The sequence below is a fragment of the Haliaeetus leucocephalus genome, unplaced genomic scaffold, assembly GCF_000737465.1.
Source record: "Haliaeetus leucocephalus isolate CR32 unplaced genomic scaffold, Haliaeetus_leucocephalus-4.0 Scaffold149, whole genome shotgun sequence".
Taxonomy (NCBI): Eukaryota; Metazoa; Chordata; class Aves; order Accipitriformes; family Accipitridae; genus Haliaeetus; species Haliaeetus leucocephalus.
In genome coordinates, this window is record NW_010972585.1 from 466,150 (window position 1) to 487,107 (window position 20,958).

General features: G+C 46.4%; 1 protein-coding gene across 1 annotated transcript in view; it reads right to left on the bottom strand.

Annotated features, from left to right (window-relative positions):
- Window positions 1-4,838: 4,838 nt before the first annotated feature.
- The window catches only part of METTL24 (methyltransferase like 24), a 47,067-nt gene continuing 30,947 nt past the window's right edge, over window positions 4,839-20,958 (bottom strand). Inside the window, exon 5 of the mRNA XM_010561678.1 lies at window positions 4,839-5,296. Within this exon, the coding sequence (XP_010559980.1) occupies window positions 4,982-5,296 (315 nt within the window). The 3' untranslated portion in view covers window positions 4,839-4,981. The remainder of the gene's footprint in view (window positions 5,297-20,958) is intronic.

Here is a 20,958-nt window from a genome sequence, read left to right on the forward strand (position 1 = left end):
GGGTCCAACCGCCTTTGCCCCCCCGGAGGCTTCCCTCAGCACCAGCCTGCCCGCCGGGATGGAGTCAGCACCGGCTGGTGCCCCCGTGCACGCACTCGGCAGCTCAGTCGTTAGGGGATGGGAACTGAATTCGTTTAAGGGTCCCTCCTCTAGGTGGAAGAGATCAATTAAAAGAGAAGGGGTAAGGGCACAAAAGCAAGACCTCAGAAAGGAAGGCTGTAACTCTACTTTAAGAGAGGCGAAATAGAAAGGCACAGATAGATAGTGCGTAAAATGAGCTGTTCATTTTCTCCCATAATATCAGATAACTGCCTTCAGAGTGATAAACGGCTTTTATCTATCCTGTATCTGAGATAAGGTTTCCTTAAAAATTACCATAGTTATTGGAATCTTTTCTTGCAGAAGATACGTATTTGCTACAGCCTGAATTGTTCCTGACACTACCTGGCAATCCTGAGTAAGAGATTAGCTGAGGGCTTACTAAACTCTTAACCAAAGAACCAGGGTGGACCGCTACTCCATTTCTGTAATTTACATATACATCACCATTTTTTCTTCAGGGCAATAAATGATGGAAGATGTGCATCCCTTTAGAAATTTATCTTCTGAGAGAGAGAGAGCATATAATTTGTTTTCTAACCTCTATCTATTGGTTTCTTAAACAAATGATAATAAGCTAGTAGGCTAGTTAGTTACTCTAAGCCTAATCAGAAGGAAAAAAAACCTGTGCAGTGCTACAGCCCATATTTTTATGCTTTATTAATAAATCAGGACTCTCGGCTGGGCTTTTGCCACCCCATTATTTGAAAAATGGGAGTTGAGCTATTCTGCGGTGTAGCAAGCGTGATCATTCCAACAAGCTAGATATTGGTTTAGGAAATCCTGGCACCCTCTTGCATTTTAATTAATCTCCTCATGGCCCTGCATCGTTAAACAACCTCCATACTTAATGTACAAGGGTTGCAGCAAGCATGGCTGTCACAGGGAAGGCATTTCCTACTCATTTTCAGAGGTCGTGGATCTCTCGAGTTGTGTATTACCTGGCTCAGGGGCAGCAATATGTAGCTTGGCCCCGAGGAAAGTGCTTTGCCCAACATCTTGGACATGGGGAATCCAACACATCTGCAACAGGTCCTCTTGATTTTGAGCGCTGCAGAGCTGAGGACACGGCGGGCCCCCGCAGCACCCTGCTCTGGGTGACTGCGAAGCCCTTTGCTCCCCGGTCCAGGCAGGATGTGCAGGAGCAGAAACAGAACCTACGTTTACAGAATCACAGACTATCATCTCAAGTTGGAAGGGACCCAATAACGATCATCAAGTCCAACTCCCTGCTTCTCACAGGACTACCTAAAACGAAACCATATGACTAAGAGCGTTGTCCAGATGCTCCTTGAACAGGTCACCCTTCAGCCTTCTCTTCTCCAAGCTGAACAAGGTAAATGACCTCAGCTGCTCCTCGTAAGTCTTGCCCTTGAGACCTTGCACCATTGTCCTGGTTTCAGCTGGGATAGAGTTAATTGTCTTCCTAGTAGCTGGTACAGTGCTGTGTTTTTGAATTTGGTATGAGAAGAATGTTGATAACACACTGATGTTTTCAGTTGTTGCTACGCAGTTTTTAGACTAAAAGTCAAGGATTTTTCAGCTTCTCATGCTCAGCCAGCAAGAAGGCTGGAGGGGCACAAGGAGTTGGGAGGGGACACAGGCAGGACAGCTGACCCAAACTGGCCAAAGGGGTATTCCAGACCATGGGACGTCCTGCCCAGTATATAAACTGGGGGAGTTGGGGGTGGGGGGATCACCAACAGTGGTTGGTGAGGAATTGCAGTGTGCATCACTTGCATATTCTAATCCTTTTATTATTACCATTACCATTATTAGTTTCTTCTTTTCTGTTCTATTAAACTGTTCTTATCTTAACCCACAAGTTTTGCTTTTTTTTTTTTTTTTTTTTTTTTTTTTGGAAACAACTCCCCCCCCATCCCACTGGGCAGTGGGGGGAAGCGAGTGAGCAGCTGTGTGGTGCTTAGCTGCTGGCTGGGGTTAAACCACGACAACCATCTTGGTCACTCTCCTCAGACACACTCTAACAGTTTGATGTCCTTCTTACGCTGAGGCACCCAAAACTGCACACAGTGCTCAAGGTGGGGCCGCACCAGTGCGGTGCAGAGTGGGACAATCGCCCCCCTCAACCAGCCAGCTGTGCTGTGCTTGAGGCACCCCAGGACACAGTTGGCCCTTTTGGCTGCCAGGGCTCGCTGTTGACTCATGTTCAACTTGCCATCAACCCAAACCCCCAGATCCCTTTCCGGGGGGGCTGCTCTCCAGCCTCTCATCCCCCAATTTGTACATATAACCAGGATTACCCCATCCCAGGTGGAGAATCTGGCACTTGCTCTTGTTAAATTATACCAGAAAAAATGGTATCAGGAGGTATTCCCCAGCCTTGACACAAACGGGCAAAGATGGGCTGGCCAGGTCCATTTTCTAAACTCTTTCAGCTTCCCAAACAAGGTGACCGCATCCAAGCTGTCCTTGGCTTGGGCTGACTCCATGGCTGTGCCTAGGAATCATCTGGGAGAGTCCTAGATGGCCTCAGCCAAAATTGTACCAGGGATTTCATTAATTAAGCAGATATAGCTATTCCTGACTAGCACAGGCACAGCTGGGATCATCACCTGATCAGTAGTCCTCCTTCTTCCCTAAACGAGGCGTTTGATGTGCAGAAGCCCTTGTTAAGTCCCCTTAGAATTAAACTCCACTTCAGCAAATCCTAGTGTAACTAAAGAAGAAGATGGATTTCCTTCTAAAAGGAAAATAAAAATGGGGCAGCAGTAAATCAGAGACTCCATACAACCCAAGGCACTGTCAGCGTGACTGAAAGGCAGTAGATTGAAAACCAGCGTGCATTTGTTATAAAAGAAAGGGTTTGACATTTAGCCACAAGTTAAAATTTCAAATGTGATTAGGAAGACTGATACAAACCTGAACGCTGGCCTTCACCGAAGAGATTAAAATCCCCCCATTTCCACTAGCCCCTCACCACCCTCATCCTTCACAACTGAGGCAGGGAGGGTTTTTTTCTGCATCTTCCAAAGCAGCCCAAGGTCTGTGGCCAACACGGATGCTCCAACTGCAGCAGTTTCAAGCCCCACGAGGGGCTCTACAGGGGCCAGGGTCACCCAGCCTCCCGGCCTCTTTTGGGAGAAAGGGAGCTGAGCTCAAGGGCTGAAGTAGTTTCTGCTGGGGACACCAGTCCCTGCCCACCCTGGGGCAGCGGGAGCCCTCAGAGAGGTGGGAGAGGAGGAAGCCCGGCTTGGGACGAAGCCTGGGGACGGTGAGGGGAATGGCTCAATCCACTGGTGAGGCGAAGCAGTGGCTCTGGGAGAGGGCTGACTTGCCTGCCTGGAAGGAAGAGCTCCTACACTTATTTTTCCTCACTTCTGGCTGCTTGCTGAGATCCTGTCCTGGGCATGCTGGGTCCAGTGCAGGGCCCTGGTCTGGGAAGGAGGTGATGAGAGAGCTGAGGCAGCGGAGAGGGTGAAAAAGGAAAGGAGGGTATGAAAGGAGAGAAGGAAATACCAGGATTGCAAAAGAAGGAACAACATGGGGACAGAGAAAGAGAGAGGCTTGTTAAAAACACAACACTGGGCTGAGGCACACCAAGGGGAGGAACACCGAGCCCTGCAGAAGTTGGAAACCAAAGGCAGTTACAAAGATTTTATATCAAAGACACAGAAGTGCTGTCATCTTGTATTTTAATGCAAAGTTTAATGTCAAAATTCTTTTAAAGAGAAGAAAAAACCCAACCTGCTACATATTTTTTAGCTCCCCTCATTCCTTGGCTCCTCAGAGCATGGCCAAGGCTGGCTCCTGGGAGAGCACTGCAGATAACCCACATGCCAGCCTGCAGAACCCCAGCACGGCCACAGACCAGGGCACCAGCCCGCACCACCGCCTCCAACAGCATCGGTGCAGACCCGGGGTCTGGCCTCCTCGTGTCAGGGACAGACGGCCGCGCCGGCGAGGCGGTGAGGAGGTAGCAGCACAGCACTGGGAAAGGCACACAGCAAAACATCCAACTAAAGCCCGAAAGAAACAATCAAAAAAGACCAGGTTTCACTTTCAGTTCTTTTAAATAAGTATCTTGCTAGATGAAAAACCATTTCCTACAGCCATTGCAAGGGTAATTTAAAATGAGCTGTTCTTTGAGCAGATGAACCAGGGAAGCCCCGTCTTCTGTGGCTGAAGCCTCCGGAGGGTGAGCACTGGTGGCAGCTTTTCTGGCAGCTGAGTCTCTCTGTCCCACTGCCTCCTGTGTCAGAAGCGCTGAACTCGCCTCCGGCAGCCAGACTGCCTTAAAGAGCCAAAGTCAGAGCACTCAGGAGCTGCTCAACGAAACAGGTAGGAATTTAGTTTGGTGGTGATTTCTGCCTCTGCCAAGGTCAGCTGAAATTTGTGAGTGGGTTCAAGAACATACTGTTCTTGCCTAAAATTTGCTCCATAGGAAACAAGGCCGAGGCAAAGAAGGTGCAAATCAAAGACGATTGCTTTACGGAGAAGTAACGTTTGACCCTTCCTGAGAAAGGCACCTCCTCATGAGCACTCTCCTGCCCAAGAGCCAGCACAGCTCAGCGAGCAGAGCTTCCCAGGACAGCCCCAGAAAGACGCCCTCCATGCTGGCATGCTCAGGCATGGGGCAGCCTGGGAAAGCCCTGCTGTTAGCCCCCCCAGAAAAACCTTTACAGAAACCTCTGTCCTCCAAGACAGTGTACCGCTGGCAAATACATTGCTACATAAATTTGCACCATGTATCTTCTCCTAGTGCCAGTTCTTTTGGCAATATATAAAAATAAAAGCCAGTCCATTTTGTTAGCAGTCACTGTGTGCATATTTAGCAACTTTAGCCAGTGACGCCAAAGTCCTCTTCAATAACGCTACAAGGCCAGATGGCTCGCAGTCACACATCATAAATTCTTTTCTGCTATTTCCATCTTGTATTTACCCAGCTCAGTGTGTAACAGCTACTGGCGTTGAAGGCTTCCTTTTTCAGAAACATCTGTGGTTTTGATAAGTCTTTGTAGGTATGGAAAAGCCTGAAGTCCTTCAGCTCCAGTTCTCGGAGCAGACTGTACCAGTACCGCACCACAGCGCTGTCATTGCCGCTGACCTCAAACCCAGGCCAGTGGATGTGCACCTCAAAGACCAGCTGTCCTATCTGCTCAACAACATCTTCCAGGATCAGGTTTTCCAAAATTTTCCACTCAGCGCTCTCCACGTCTGCCTTGAGGACATCAATCTGCAACAAAAACACCATTACTATGTGAAAATGAGAGGCTTTGCGATTATTGCCAGTAACATCTGAGGCCAGGCTTGTCCATTTTATAATATACATAATTGTTCTTATGTACAATTCCTTTCGTATTAAAAAAAAATAAAATTAAAAAAATCTCAGAGCATCCTGGGGCTAACATGGACAGTATGTGAAGTTTCATGCTTGCCTGTTCACAGCTCCTCTCCTCCTGCCTCTGACTCCTGGTCGAAAAAGCTTTGTACCCCGAGGTGTCCAATGTAGCTCATCCTACGACCAAAGCATGTTACTGTTCCTTCACAAATCTTGTGGTGGCATCAAAGCTATGGAAAAAAGAAACCCACCTAACTAAACAAAGACACTAAGGCATTACTGTTCCTTACTTCTCCATCACAAAATCCTTCAACAGAACGAAACACACCAGCAGTGATTACCTGCGCCACAGTAGAGCGGGGTCCTCGTGCGCCAGATGCTACACGCACCACACAAGTGCAAGAGAAGACCAAAGTGAAATGAATACTATGAGCAGCTCAGGTCACCAGCTACCCAGGGCCAAACTGCCGTCTGAAGCTTTTGCAGGCATCACTATGGATGCTGAGTGAGGAGAACCAAATCAAAAGAGAATTATGCAAAGAGTCTGAAGGGTTTTTAAGGGCAGCTCCTCCAAAGAAAAAGGGATAGCAGGAAAGAAGCAGTGAGGCTTTTTGAAGGGAAAAATACATCTAATAGAAAAGCACCCTGTTTTAGTTTTAGGCCATTATTTAATTTTGTAGGAAGATATTCGGCAATCCAACTTCTCACAGCCCAACACAACTGCGGGCTGACTTTGCCTAGAGATTAGCTGTGGGAGGGGAGTTGTATGCTTTAATAAAAAAAAGAGCATTTCATCACAGTTTCACACCTGGTAGAAAACAATGCCCGCAGTAGTGGTCACAAGCTGCAGAGCTCAAGGTCCTGTGTTTCCCAGAGCCAAACAGGGGAAACTCCCCTGCCGTGAGAGCCAGCTTTACCCCTGTGCCGGTTCCACCTCAGCTGCTGCTTCTGCCCATCCGCTCATGCTCAAGATGAGCTTGAAGTAAAAAACTGAAGACTTTATTTAGAGTCAAGAATAGTAAAAAAAACCAAAAAACCAACAAAAGAACCCAGATTCTCACTGGCAGCCTACCCTAACCATCGATGTGGTGTCGGAAAAGGCACCTGTGCAGGTACAGGAAGGAAATTTGGGCAGGTGATGTAAAAGCATTGCCAAGGCAACTGCTTTCCTAAACCGCGCCACCCCAGGATGCCTCGCCGGCGTCAGGCCATGCCCTGTCTGTGCCGGTGATATAGAGAACGAACTGCTTATTGCTTAATGATCGTCTCTCTGTAACTTTACATACCAAGGACTGGTGTTTGTCAAGGATTAAGCCTGTCAGAGACTGGTACTTGGGAGTGATGAGCAAGAAGGAACCATGAGTGATCACAAAACTTAATTAAATGTTTGATGAATTTACGATCTTGTTGAGAAGGCACAGGTAGAGGCCTTGCTTGAATAGATAGGGCCGGAAAAGATAAGAACTCCTACCTTTGTTCTCGTCCTTGTAGAAAATTTAGCTTAAACTAGCCATATGGTTCTACACCACTAATGAAAACTTAGATAATAAGAGCACTAACAAGCACTGATGTATCAAAACATGTGAAGGACCATACTGCGCAGGATCACCTGAGGAGGGTCAAATAGTGGACAAGTGAGGAAGACTATGGAAGACCACCAGAGGACTCCTGAAGACCACCAAAGACCTTCAATGCGTCTGCGTAAAGGACATTTGCATATGCTAATAGTTTCCCAGAAAACTAATGAATATGTATAGCATTTCTCAGAAATCTAGTGAATATGTATGTAGAACATAGAATCATAGAATCATTTAGGTTGGAAAAGACCTTCAAGATCATCGAGTCCAACCATTAACCATGCCCACTAAACCCGACGGTGTGCACGACAGGTGGAGCGATCCCCCGTGCATCCAGTGCTGCTAATAAAGAATACCTACTTAATAGTTAATCAAACTATCGTGTTAGTTTCTTTGAATCATCGGCTGGGGCCCCGGCTTGCAGGGCAGGGGTTGTGCTGTGAGCACCTCTCCCGTACAACCAGAGCTCTGCTTCGCACGGGCCACAGCCAGAAACCAGGGGACCACGGCAAGGGGAGGCCACGTCTACCTTCCCGTGTTCTCTGGGTGGCCGACCGGAGGCACCAGGGTCTGACCTGCCGCGGTGCGGAGCGCTCACAACCACGTCAGCCCTCCTCAGGGGCTGTGCTCCAGCGCTACTGACGGGCACGGGATGGCAGGAATCGGTAGGTGTCAAACGCTTCCCGCTTCTGGTCTCCATCTGTAAAACGAGGGTATTAACCATTGAACGCCCTCTGCAGGGTGCAAGGGTTGTGCCCCTGAAGGGCTGCAAGACTTTTGTGGGACAAGCTGTAGAACAGCTGAAAACAAAACGCTGCATTTTCAGAGCAGGACTTGGAGAGTGGGACTTGAATGAGGTCCACAGTCACAGACCAAATAATAACAAGCCAAGCCGCTGCTTGTCTGCTCATTAAGGCGGCATTGTGCCTCCTCCGCGCTGAGGGAGGCAGGGGGCCACTGGAAAATGACCGAGGGATTATGGAATTAAAGCCCGTATTGTGGCACATCCACATGGGGAGCAGAGAGGAAGGTTGTACAGACAACCTTAGTTCTGGTATTTCCTAACTTGACTCTGCAACAAAGAGCCTGTCAGTCTGTCCGTCCATGGGTCAGTGAAACAGTTTAACATAGCACTCCCTTGGGTTCAAGGGGAGGCTGAATGTAAATGATGCTGCTCGTGACATTTCAGCTGAGAACTACTTCATGGTTGAGCTCACTTGTTTTCCTTTATACATTTAAAGAGGTTACTTATTTTTCAGGTACCAACTCACAGCTCTACCTGTAATGCAATTTCATAGGTACTTGATTCCACATGGGTGCAGTTGCCACAGGACCGTGCCGCAGGACTTCAGAAACCACAGATTTTTATCTTTGGGAGACTTCTGTGACTTTGAAAGGAGACAAATTATTCAAAACCTTTTTTTTTCAGGGGAGCAGGGGGGTCAAATGTTTCTAAGTATTTGCTTTTGTTTTCCCATGATCTTGCTTTATGGCACCAGTGGGACATCTTTTTCCCATGGTAATGTTTCCAGCCATCATCTAGGTTGGTCTGTTTTTCTCTTGTGACACTAACTGCTGCTCTGGCTGCTCAGCAGGCACTCTGTACGCTCTGCACTGTATTTGCAAAATCGATCCAAAAGGTGGCTGTTAACCAATGCTTCAGTAGGATAAAATGAGTTACCACAATAACTGCTTAAACACATACCGAAATGACCAGGAAACAAACACAAGGGTAGTGGGGATGTGCTGCATACACAAGCCAGAGGCTCTTTGTCGCCTTCAGTGCCCCGCACTGCTGAGACCTGGAGGGATGAAGGTACCTGCCTCTACCCACCAACTTTTGTGACTGCCTTGCAGGCAAGGCATCCATCTCAGCCCAGTCTCCATTTTATGCCATGGATAGGGTAAAATAAATAGCAGAACAGCTTTGTGTCAGAGTATCTGAGTGAATAACAAGCACCCTGCTAACACCGAACACAAGTTTTGTGATGATTAGACCGCTCAGGAGATATTTACCATCAGTGATAAGCAGCGCACTACTGATAAGAAATGCACTACCACCTTTCAGATGCCTTGATTCAAAGTGCCAGTGAAAGGATTAGTGGACAAATCTATAAATTCAGAGCTCTAATTCACCTGGGAGCGCAGCTGGAATCTGGTGCTGGGAGTAAATCCTGGAGGGCAAAGATCTACAGCGCCTGAAGGTAAAGGCTAGCAGTCGATTGCCCACCAGTTTCAACTACTCACAGACTAAGGCTGGTTCCTCTTATCTTCCACTAATCCTCTTGTCTTCCACAAACTAACTAGATTATCAGAGAAAAGTAAAAAATGTGGATTTTTAAATGTTTTCTCAGTTTAGCTCCCTTGAAAAAGCACTGCAGCATTGTACCAGTTACACTTGGAGGAAAAAAGCCTTTCCTCATGTACAACCAAGCATATAAAACAGCTGAAAAAGAATGTGTTTTAGTTAGTGAAGGTTCACACGTACTGCATAAAGGCTCATTTCTTCTTTTTAGGGTAATGACTTGTTACAACTGTGCATCATTTCCTAAATCAGAGATCAGAGCTCTGTTTGCCTTGATCATTTTTGAAATACCAAGGTTAACGGGAGTTTCAGGCTCTGTGCTGCCCCGTGGGCACCATTTAAAGCTCCCCATGGAGAAGAGTCAATTGAGAGTGAGTAGCTGGAGGAAGCAATTTAGCTGCATTACTTCCAGCACGAACTCAGCATGTGAAAGCGGCAGCCAGGAAAGGCAAAAACAGCAAATGCGATACAGGTCAGGTAAGGAGGATCCCTCCGTTTCTGCGGGAGCAGCTCTGTGGCATAAGCTGGGAGCAGGGAGAGGTGAGCTGGTTACAGCTCTCAAGCAGAGGAGCGGAGCTCAGATCCACGCCGGTCTCCTGAACCACAGGATTTGAGGCTGTGAGAAATAACCCTATGCTCCGGCTCCCTGATAGCACGTTACCTTTTTGACATCAGCTGTACAGCAAGACGAACTCTAGAAAATGCTGTTTAATTCATATTTTGATAGCACACGACTTTGCAGGTAAAAAACAGGTTCTTGAGTGAGGTTTTTTTAAACATAGCTTCCCTCTTTTCCTATCTGCAACCTTCCAGCATGATACTTCCCTCACTTTCTTTCCTTTCAAAATGCATCCACAGCCCCTCCTCGCCAGCAGGCCATGGCATGGATGTTAAGTCCCTTTCACTCCCTTTTATTCCGAGCTGAGGCTGTAATTGATGGCAGACAGGATGCCACGTAGCCTAATAGCAAATTACGCTCCCAGCAGCTTGCGACTGCCTCTCGCCATGCTCCCCGTGATCGGTGGGAGGGGGAAACCATCCCGTCTCTCTCCGAGCCATCTGGCAGGGAGACTGGGACTGCTGTGGGCACAGTCTGAGCAACACGGATACTGAAATCAGGAGAAAAGTCAATCGCTACTGGTCAGTGATGTACAGCTCCAAACAGCAGCACTTCTTCAAATTACCTCCCTTCCTTCCTACTCACTTTTACACCCCCCTCTGTGATGGTCCGTATGGCCAACTTCAAAATGACTCTGGGACAAATGTGTCACTTGATATTATTCATTCCCAACGTGACAGATCGGGCACATCTTCAGGTATCTGCTTAAGGCATCAAAGCCACAAAGCCAGTTTGTGCGTTGGGTGCTTACATGGTCTTTGGTCTTTTTTTACAGTAAAGGGCAACTGTCCAGTTGAAGTCACTCATACAATATACACATCACCAAAACAGAAAACCGGCAGCGAGTGCAGATGAGCTTTGCTCCTCAGCTCTCACCACTGATCGTCCTCAGCCTTGTGAGTGCCAGTGAAGTCTTTTTTTTTCTCCCCGTTTCAGTGATGTGCTTCCATGAAAGCATTACACAGCAGGAACAGGATATTAAGTCATTTTATGTTTACCACTTAAGCTGGAGAAAATGTTTCAAAATCATATTAAGAAAACTTATTTAACTTTCTCTGACGGCCAACTTCCAGTATAGCAACAGCTTGCCAGAAGCAGTAATGGCCCCAGACAGACAAACGTACCCATCTGGAAAGCCCATCCAGTGCACACAGGAGGCATCAACCTCAGCTGAGTGCTCAGGAGCACTACCAGCACTTTGCCCATGCTGTCCCATGGGGGACTGCTCCCGGCAAGGACCCATGCAGGCACCCCAAGTGACTCCCTCCCACAGCCACAGAGCCCACGCGTGAGGGTGACCTGGCACTTTTATTCCCAACTTCTTCCCTTGGTCTCTGATGCCGAGATGTTTCCCACATACTCTCTCTATCTGGAAGCAATTTTTCTGTGAAGACTCATTACAGAAAAAGAGACACACACCCCCCCGCTTCTGTCCAGCCCAGTTAAGTGATGCCACTTACTCCAGTAGACAGGCAGAGAAGAGGCCTTTTAGCTGGCAGGAGGTTTTTTTCAATGCACCTTTACCAGAGGACAAAATAATCTCCGGACAAACAACTCCCACCTGACTTAGATCATCAGCACTGCCTGAAATCCTTTCTCCCTGGCTGCATTTGGTCAGGAGGCTGCAGGGTTTCACCTGCGGTCTTCCTGCCATCACAAACATCTTTCTTCGCCACAGGATTAATTCTTGGCATCTTCCTATCTTATCTCATGCTGGGCACCGGACCAGCCAGAGATGGCAGCTCACTAGTTAATCATCTTCTGGTCATAAAATAATACATGTTCATAATTTCTAGGCACGTACTTCTACAACTTCAAAATAGTCACCCCCAAGCCTGAACTGATTTTCATACAGGTTTGATGGGTTTAGCTAGCATTACACTATAATGAACTTTAAGCTAGAGGTATTGTGCTTAACATCTTGTCTAGCTTGCTACCCAGCAAGACCAAGGCTCCTGTACAGTGACCCAGAGAACAGGATCTACAAGCCCTCAGCATGGGGCAGGCCAGCACTACACACAGACAATGCTGAAGGAGAGGACCTTCCCCTCACAAAAGTTCTGAGCATCAAAGGTCTTGGTTTCCCATCTCTTTAAACCGAGACCAGTCTGCAGAGCAGGCAACAGGAACCTCACCACTAGCTGAGGACTCAAAGTGATGCTTTCTCAGAGGAAACAGGGTGAAGAGCCACCATGAGGACATGAGCCCCTAAACAGTGACCTCCTCGCCTGCTCAGAGTGGCAGCAGCTCACTAGTGTGCATCCCTGCTCAGGAACACTGTGCCCCAGCTCCCATTTGCACCGTGTTACCTTTTTCAGTTTGCACTGCTCTTCTGCTGTACAGAAAAAGACGAGAACAACATCCCCTCACCAGGTCCCTCAATCCAATGGCTAGATTGCCCAAGTGGGAAAAATCCCACAAGGGAGCTGCAGAAACCCTGATCTTAAATTATTTATCAGCCTGATCATCAGCAAGAGCTCTGCTCACCAAAGCCCGTGCTGCAAACAGACACTTTAAATATTGTATTTATTCCACCAGCAGCCAACAGCCCAGGCTGGAAGTGCAGCCGCCCCGCACGCAGCCCTGGCCGAGCACACGAGTTGCTTTGCAAAGAGTGCATTCAGCCATCTAATCTCACAGGAGATGTCCCGCTGCCCGCTCCCCCTGCAAAGGGGGGGAAAACCCTTTCATTTCTGTTCTTTTGATCTTCTCTGCCAGACGCTGCTGGATGCCTGTGGGAACGGATGTTTACTCAAAAGAATAAATGCTGTACGCTGGACCCTCAAGTCTCTTCATTAAAGGGGAACAAACATTTGCAGTCTGTTTGTGTTGCCCCGGCACCAAGCAAGGACAGTGGGACCCAGCTCCGTGCTTACATAAAGCCACATTATCCCAGTCTTGCTAAAGGCGAAAGCCAGCAGCAATATGACAAACGCATCGCGAGGGGATGAGGGGGCAGTCGGCCCAGGAGGTTTGCGTTAGAAGGCAAATAGTTAAGCAGCGATCGATCCCGAAGCCCTGAGGAGCAAGACCCGCGAGTGTGTGCACACGTGCAAGGGACAGAGGGCTTAGGCTACCCTAAAATGGTTGTACATAGTAAACAGCATTTTGGCTGCAAGATCTGCTATTGTTTATTAATGCAGTGCCCATGGGGGCCTTCACAATGTAAGTAATTGAAGAAAGGGCTCAGAGTCCCACCTTCAAAAAATGTTCACCACACCTTAAAGAATGTGTCTTGCAGGATGAGAACATGCAGCCCCAGTATAACCGAGCAGCTCCAGTTAAACCTGCTGGAGGACCTGGTTCCCATCTGCACTAGCCGGTGCAATAAAGTCCTTTAAGACTACACCTCTTCATGGGGTTCTACTTGTTTCACTCCATTTCTGGTCCAAGGTGACAATCTGCCTCTCTTCTGCTTCACTGTTTGTCTGCCCACCCTGCTGTTCGCTTCCAACCATGGCAGGAAGAAAGCTGCGCGTTCCTGAAAACGTGAATAATGAACACTCTGAACTGCATGCACGACTGTCAGATTTCATCGGGGACTGGCAGTGAGGAGGGGGAAAGAGAGCTGCTGTGGCTTTGACCTCTGGATTTCAAATTTTTGAGAATGGAGGGATACCTTAAACTGCTGTCAGATCAAAAATGAGACCAGAAAGGATCCAGACACTAAGGTGAAAGTATTCAAACAAGAGATGTCCAATTCCAATGACAAGAACTTGTAAACAGTGACAGGAGGAGGGATGAGCTACTGGGGACAAATGTGGGGGGAAAAAAAACTACGTTTTTTCAGAGAGCTCCTAAGTGCTCTGGATAGGGCATTTATCAAAAGAACTTGTTAATGTCAATTACTCCCTGGAAATTTCGAGAAAGATGGGCAGCGGAGAAAGGCCAGGATACTTATGGAAAGGGGGTTGCTCTCAGTTCTCATAAAACCAGTGTCACGTCATGGATCACCACCCTGAGCAGATATTCAGCACCCTGGCCAAATTAAAACCGTACAGGTTCACATGACCGTGCTTAAGCCGGCGTTAATGGCTTAAGCAGGAGCTGGGGAACATGAACGCAGGTCTGAGCTCAGCAGGTGCCCTGCATCTGGTCCCACCTTCTGAAGCAGGGCAGGTTCCCCAGGCTCCTGCCGAACTCTGGTTTCAGTGGGAGGAGGGAACCAGGAGTGACTGGTTTCTTACAGCAGCAGCATACCAACGATGACTCCTCGGTGCCTGCAGCCAGTGCTGTGCTCTTCTGAATGTAGCGTTTGACACTGAAATAGTGGTACGCTGCTGCTGCTGTCGAAAAGAAGGTGGAATGGTGTAACAGCGCACCGAACTGTGCTGGGAATTGCACGCAGCTTGTGCAGCCCTCTAGTAAAGCTGGGGGAAGGCAGATTTTTTTAATACCTGATTTTTGCTGAAGGGTCTTAACAACCACAACAAAGGCAACAGAAAAAGAAAATAAAACCCTAAAAAAAAAAATCCTCCTTCCTTTCTGATTTTTAGCAGACAATAATATGCTTCAAAAGGGCTTTTGGGTTTTTTTTAAAGATGACCTGCATAAGTTCTGTTTTAATAGTGAGATACTTTCATTACAATTCAGGCATTGCACTAGCCCTTTTCCTAGGAAAAGAAAAGGCTGTGGATCGCACCACATTAAGCCAATGGTATCATTAAAAAGATCTTCGCTCCATGCCTGACAATTGCATACTAAACAGCACCTTCAGGTTGCTCCCTAGAACCATCACTATTCTTAAAAATATCTTGAGAACTGCTCCTGGTGGAGAGAATTTAAATGAGGCAAAAGGAGATATAAGGGACTAAGAGAAAATCTCGTAAAGGAATGTGTATGAGGCATTCCTGGAATACAACACAGAGAGTGGGAGAGGTGGGGAGCAGTAAATCACTGTCCAAAGATCTTTGCTTCCAGAAACATGAGGTTGTCAAGCCCATTTCTCCCTGCAGCCAAACTCTTCAATCTAGTTACAATTAAAATACTTTACGCAGCAGCAGCCCAGCTGACTGAGCAAATACAGAGCAATTATCACCTTGATTTCATTATCACTAAAATTAAAAAATATATACATCCAGGAAAGGAACACTGTGTCAGGAGCCTGTAGATTACTCAGGGGCAACCATTACAAGGTTACAGAAGACAGCATTTCCAACTGCAGCTGGAAACATCTGCATCAGTTTGATTCCCCCTTTTCAGCGAATGGAGTAAAATTTGCCAACACGGTGACACACCCCCAAACAAAAGGTTCACACACGGCAACAGTTAGTGCTCAGACTGCAGCTCTGCTGTAACTCTAAGGAAATCAGCTGCATTATACAGAGAATGAGTTTGGCCCAGCATGTACAAAGATAACCTCAAAGGGACTGAATGTGTGTGTTACGGGCAATAAGTCTCACAAGAACTCATAAATCAAATTAGAGAGCTAGAGGCAGATGCTTATTGTACAATAATGTGCTCTCCACAACTCTGAGCTTTTGCTCTAATGGGATGACTTAAAAGAAAAAAAATTACATTTTCTGGCTAGCTTGCCCAATGTTATTATCTCCAACACTCTCCCTTTCACCCAACCAGCACAGAAATCAGGCACGTGAGACAGGTTTGCAGAACTTTTAAGTCCTGATCTCAGGACTTGTCAGACAGATGCTGAGAACAGACAGCATCTCGGATGGACAGATGCTGAGCACAGAGTTGAGTTTGTGGGCAAGTCACTCAAGATGGGATGCACCTCACCCAGCCTTAGATATCTAAACCCAAACCAGTTGTCCAAGCTCCCTTTATAGATCCCTGAGAAGAACAGGAACTTCTGAAGGGCAATTTGAGATGTGCAGGTCACATCATCCAGCCTGTTTTAACCATCTGCTCTTGAATGAGATGAACTGCTCCTTAATGGTTTCCCTTGAGTTTATGAGGACCTCAACAGCTATCTCAAATGTAGAAATTTAAGTTAATAGAGGTGAGTTCCATGTTCGTCCATCTCCTGGCAGGTCATTTATTTAGCCTGTAAGCTCTTACAGCTACGGTATTACATCTGTATGGTGCAAAAGGGTCCAGTGCTAACATGGGACTTTACTGTGTAGTTACTCCTACAACAAATAGGCCAGGACCAGCCATTTACACTTGAAAAAAAGCAGTGCTCTGGGACAAAACTCTACTGTGCCATGCAGAAACTGATATAACAGACAGACAGTCTGGTATGTCCACATAAAAGCAAATGAGATGACAAGCAGTAGCAGTGCAGACACTTCCAGGGGAGGAAGGGGAATAATGCTGTCAGAGCCTGAGCCTTAGCAGAGACCCAACTGGGACTTCTGAATAGTACTGACTGCTCATGCTCCAGCTGCAGGAGGGGCAATGAAGCACTAATAAGATGTTATGGGAAGCACAGGATCTCTCATGTTGGAGGAGACTTAGAGAGGCCAGTATGATAACCCGACCAAAGCAAAGGCTGTTCTTCACAAATATATCTGGATGGTACAAATATATCTGGATGCTAAATAACAGCTGCAGAAAAAGGGCCACTTAAGCCTAAAGACCACTGACTGCAGAAGAAAATTTGGATGTGAAAATAATGAGACTAAAAATCAGACGAAGGGTGGGGTTTTTCCCTCTAGAATTGAGATTCTGGAAAAGCCCCAAAGCAGCATAATAAAGCAAAGAAAAAAAATAAGCCCTTTCAAGACAAAACTCCAAACATTTACTTAAGGATTTGTATGATGCAGTGATTCAAGAGATCTGGTCTCATTTGGACTTTGTGACACTAAGCTAAACGTAGCAGAGTGCAGATCTGAACCTGTGCCTCCCGCTCCAGCAAGGTGAAGGGGGCTGTTCCCCGGCTGCAGCAGCAACAGTGACAAGGACTCACATCCCTGCAGGAGCTCCCACGCTTCTGCGCTCCTGGCTTCTCATCCCAAGCTAGGTTTCCACAACAGGACATAGACCAGTCTGCAGGCGCTCACCGACCAGTACTGAGCACCTTCTGTGAGTAAAGATGGCAGCTGAGCTGAGCTTATAAACACCGCTGGCATCCACACGTTGAACTTGGGCACGGCAGCCCCTTAGTGAATGTAACTCACTCTAACCCCCAAGCTCCCTGTGCAACACCTAAGTCTACCCTTGCAAGGGATAATCAAAGTTAAATGATTTTGTCTAAGCAGGGTCAAGAATTCAAAAGACTGTTCTGGCCCCTGCAGTCCTCAGGTATGTCTAGTAAAGAGTAATTGCATGGATTTGGCTGCTCCAAACTTGAACATGCACTTTTCCTAACCTGGAGGGTTAATTTTTTTGTTTTGTTAATCAAACCTCCACGTATAACTACGTTGATATACAGTTTTTCCAGGGCTTTTATTTTATATTTATTTGTGTACTGCCAACAGAGCCAATTTTAAACAAAAATGGTAAATTGATTTTCTTTAATCTTTGCTCTTTCACACCAGTCTTCACAAAACTTAAAGTGCAGCCAAAATAGACTCTATAGTATCTGCTTTAAGAGAGGAGCAAGTGATAAATTACTTGCCTAGGTGGAGATGAGGTTATTAATCAAAATGGCTTCAGGGTGTAGTGTTTTGAAGTTGTGTTGAGTATTAAATAATAGGTGAAAGGAAGAAGGTTTTTCCTTTTGAAACCCTAAACCTAAACCTGTTCAATAAAATGAAGCAGACACCTGTTAGCCAGGTTGTCACAGAAAAAAAAATCTTCATGAAGAGCCAGTGTAAATTAAAGCCTTCAAATCAAAATCAGGACTTAAAGATTGTTTTGTGTTTCTTTTCATAATATACAATAGCACAGTTTGGTATCTTACACAATTTGTTCAAGGCATCTTGAATGGCAGGAGTTGACCACAAGTCTGCTGTCCCCTGAAAGTTAAACCTATGAGTACTTCCTGATTAAATGAAGGTTTTACTTTGCATTCACAGATTCTCCTTTCCAGCTTGATTTGTTCTCCAAGAAAACAAAGTTTTCCACTGTTGAGCTCTACTGCCAAGGAATGCAAATTCTTACTGATGGCATCACATGAGATTTGTCCTACAGAGCTCCAGAAAGAGGAAAACTACTACTGAAGTAAGAGTTTGCATGTGTGAACACGCATGATTTACTCATGCATGCCCATTCAGGACAGAGTGAACTCTTGCTCACTTCTGCTGCTCAGGGCCTTTCTGTCAAAGTTTTTAAATTTTGCTTTATAGCATAACCTTTGGAATACAGAATATATGGGAGTAGCTTGGTTTGAATTTCTGGTTAAGGGTTAGGACTTCTTGTGGAGGGGATAATGCTGGAGTGGGGGGGAGGGAGCTTGCATTTCCATACAGTCTTCCCCTTATAGTTTTATTGCATACTAAAATCTGGGCTACATGGAAGATAGCAACCTCCTGAGGAGGACACTGTACCATACACAACACAAATGTATGCTGGGACTAGGTGAATGGTTTATTTACACAGCTGAATTGGCCTCCTTGTAACTGAAATTCAGACTGATGATCCCCTTGCAAGACCATGGAACCAGCTGTGACTAGTCTAGAAGAGCACTGGGATATATTTTTGACACTGCCTCCCACAGTAGTCTTGTATCCAAGCCAGGACAGTACAGTCTGGATGAACAGACAACCACACAATTAAGAAAACGGTTGGATGGTCGGGCTCAGAGGGCAGTGGTTAAAGAGTTGTACTCTACCTGGAGGTCACTTACAAGTAGAGTGCCACAGGGTCTATACTAGGATTCATCCTGTTTAACATCTTTATCAGTTACCTAGAGGAGGTGTTAGATGACACTCTTGCCATGTTTGTGGATGACACCAAATTGGTGGGACCAGTCAATACACACATTCAAGGGCAGAGCTGCCATCCAGAGGGACCCAGACAGGCTCAAGGGATGGGCTGGCAGAAACCTGATGAAATTCAACAAGGATGAATGCCAAGTCCTGCACCTGGGGAGGAAGGACCGCCTGCAATGACACAAGCTGGGGACTGCCTGCCCGGCTGGGGAGCAGCTCTGCAGAAAGGTCCTGGGGGTCATGGTGCGAAGAAGGCCAACAGCATCCCAGGACGCCTTAACAGGAGCATGGCCCGTAGACCAAGGGATGTGATTATCTCCCTGTACTCAGCACTTGTAAGAGTGCATCTAGATCCTACATCCAGTTTTGGTCCCCACAACACAAGACAGACGATGATAACCTGAGGTGACTTCAGCTGGGAGCCACCAAGATGGCTGGGGACTGGAACACTTGACCTGCAAGGAGACGCTGGGGGAATGGGGCTTGTTCAACCTAGGCAGGAGGACTGGGACTGGGGGAGGCTAACATCAGCCTGTAGAGCCTACAAAGAGGTCATCAAGACAGCAGAGACAGACTCTTCAGCAGTGCATAGAAGTAGGACAAGAGACAACAGGCATAAATTGAAACTGGGTGCTTTCAGACTGGATATAAGGAGAAACTTTTTCACGATGAGGACAGTCAAGCAGGACAACAGCTGGCCCAGAGAAGCTGTGCAGTCTCCACTTTGGAGACAACTCAGTGTTTTTTAAGACCAGAGTGGGTAAAGCCTTGAACAACCTGGTCTGACTTCACAGCTGGCCTTGGTTTGAGCGGGGGACTGAACTACAGCCCTCTCAAGATCCCTTCTGACTTGAATTATCCAGTGACCCTGTATGAAGGAAGTTCCCCATCCAGCTATCACTAATCCACAGGGAACACCAGCACGATAGCATCCTCACCCCAGTAGAGAATAAGAAAGTGAAAGCTTTCACAAAAGTTGAACTCTACTGCAATAAGGAAGAAAATCTTGTGCATTCACTGGCTTTCTCCCATTTTTCCACTGTTCATCAGCAGTGCACTACAGAGTGTGCAAGTTCAGCAAAAAAATTGGGGCAGGGGGGAGTAGGAAAGATGAGCAAGATCAATTTTTACATCTTTATCCTTTCCTGTGGCTCATAAAATACTGCTCTTCTCAGAAGATACACCAGTAAATTTTCAGTTTAGATTTATATACCAGGAAATAGGAGTCCCATGACATCCTTTGGAGATTATTCCACGGCTTAAAAGATTTCACACTCTAACAGTTCCCCAAAATACTCTGACTACATGTTTCCTTTGTCAGTCTCATCCTAATATAGTACTAGATAAATCCTCTACCTCCAGGCTATTTACACTCCCCAGAGAACTGAGGACTGTTACGCCACATAGCCAATTAGAAAGATCAAGTTCTTTTAATCTTTCTTCAAATCCACTAACACCAAAAACCTGTTTGTATTTCTTGCCATAATATCAGGATAGGTTTCCCTTTCTGTGGATGAGGTCCCAGTACTGACTGCAGAATATCAGGCATGCTCTCATCTGAGCCAGAGTGTAAATGAGCCCATCCAAGTTCTTTGATTCCCTTGCAGACAAAACCCCAAAATTGCATGTTTTCTTTTCAAGGCTACAACGGCAAGAACTCCAGGAGGCCTTGTCTGTCCTCTCTTCATCAGCCCCATCCAAAATCTCTGATGTCAGTGGAAATAGTCTCAATCACTTACAGGGTCTTGGATCAAGTCCCAAATCTTAAAGAATAAAGGCAAGGAGAAAATGAGGCATTAACTTCAAATGCAGCTGCCTGGAATTCCTGCCTTGAAGTGGGAACAGAAAGACTTTGAGGGTAGGCAGAAGGATTTTTAAAATTAAAAAGAATGGGATGAAGAGCATGTTTTAACTTTCTAATTGAAAAAAGTGCTTTGGAAAATACTCTGTGAAACTGTTTTGAATTAACTTATTTATTCAGTCAAGGGAACATTCCAGTCACATTCACCGGAAGAATAAAAACCTGAATGTCACAATATTTACTTTGATATTCTCTTCATAAATCGGAGCTTATCGGTGTCTTTATGCAACATACAACTTCTCAGGCTGCCTTCCAAATTAAAGAAAAACTAAACAGAACAATGTGAGGAGAGTCAGCCCATTCAGGTATTTCACAATTAGGAAGTAACAGAAGATTACAAAGTGTATAACTGCTTTAACCTCACTGGGAGAAAGTCAGCTCCTGACTTCACTAGCACCATCGTTTTGCACAGGGAAGCTAC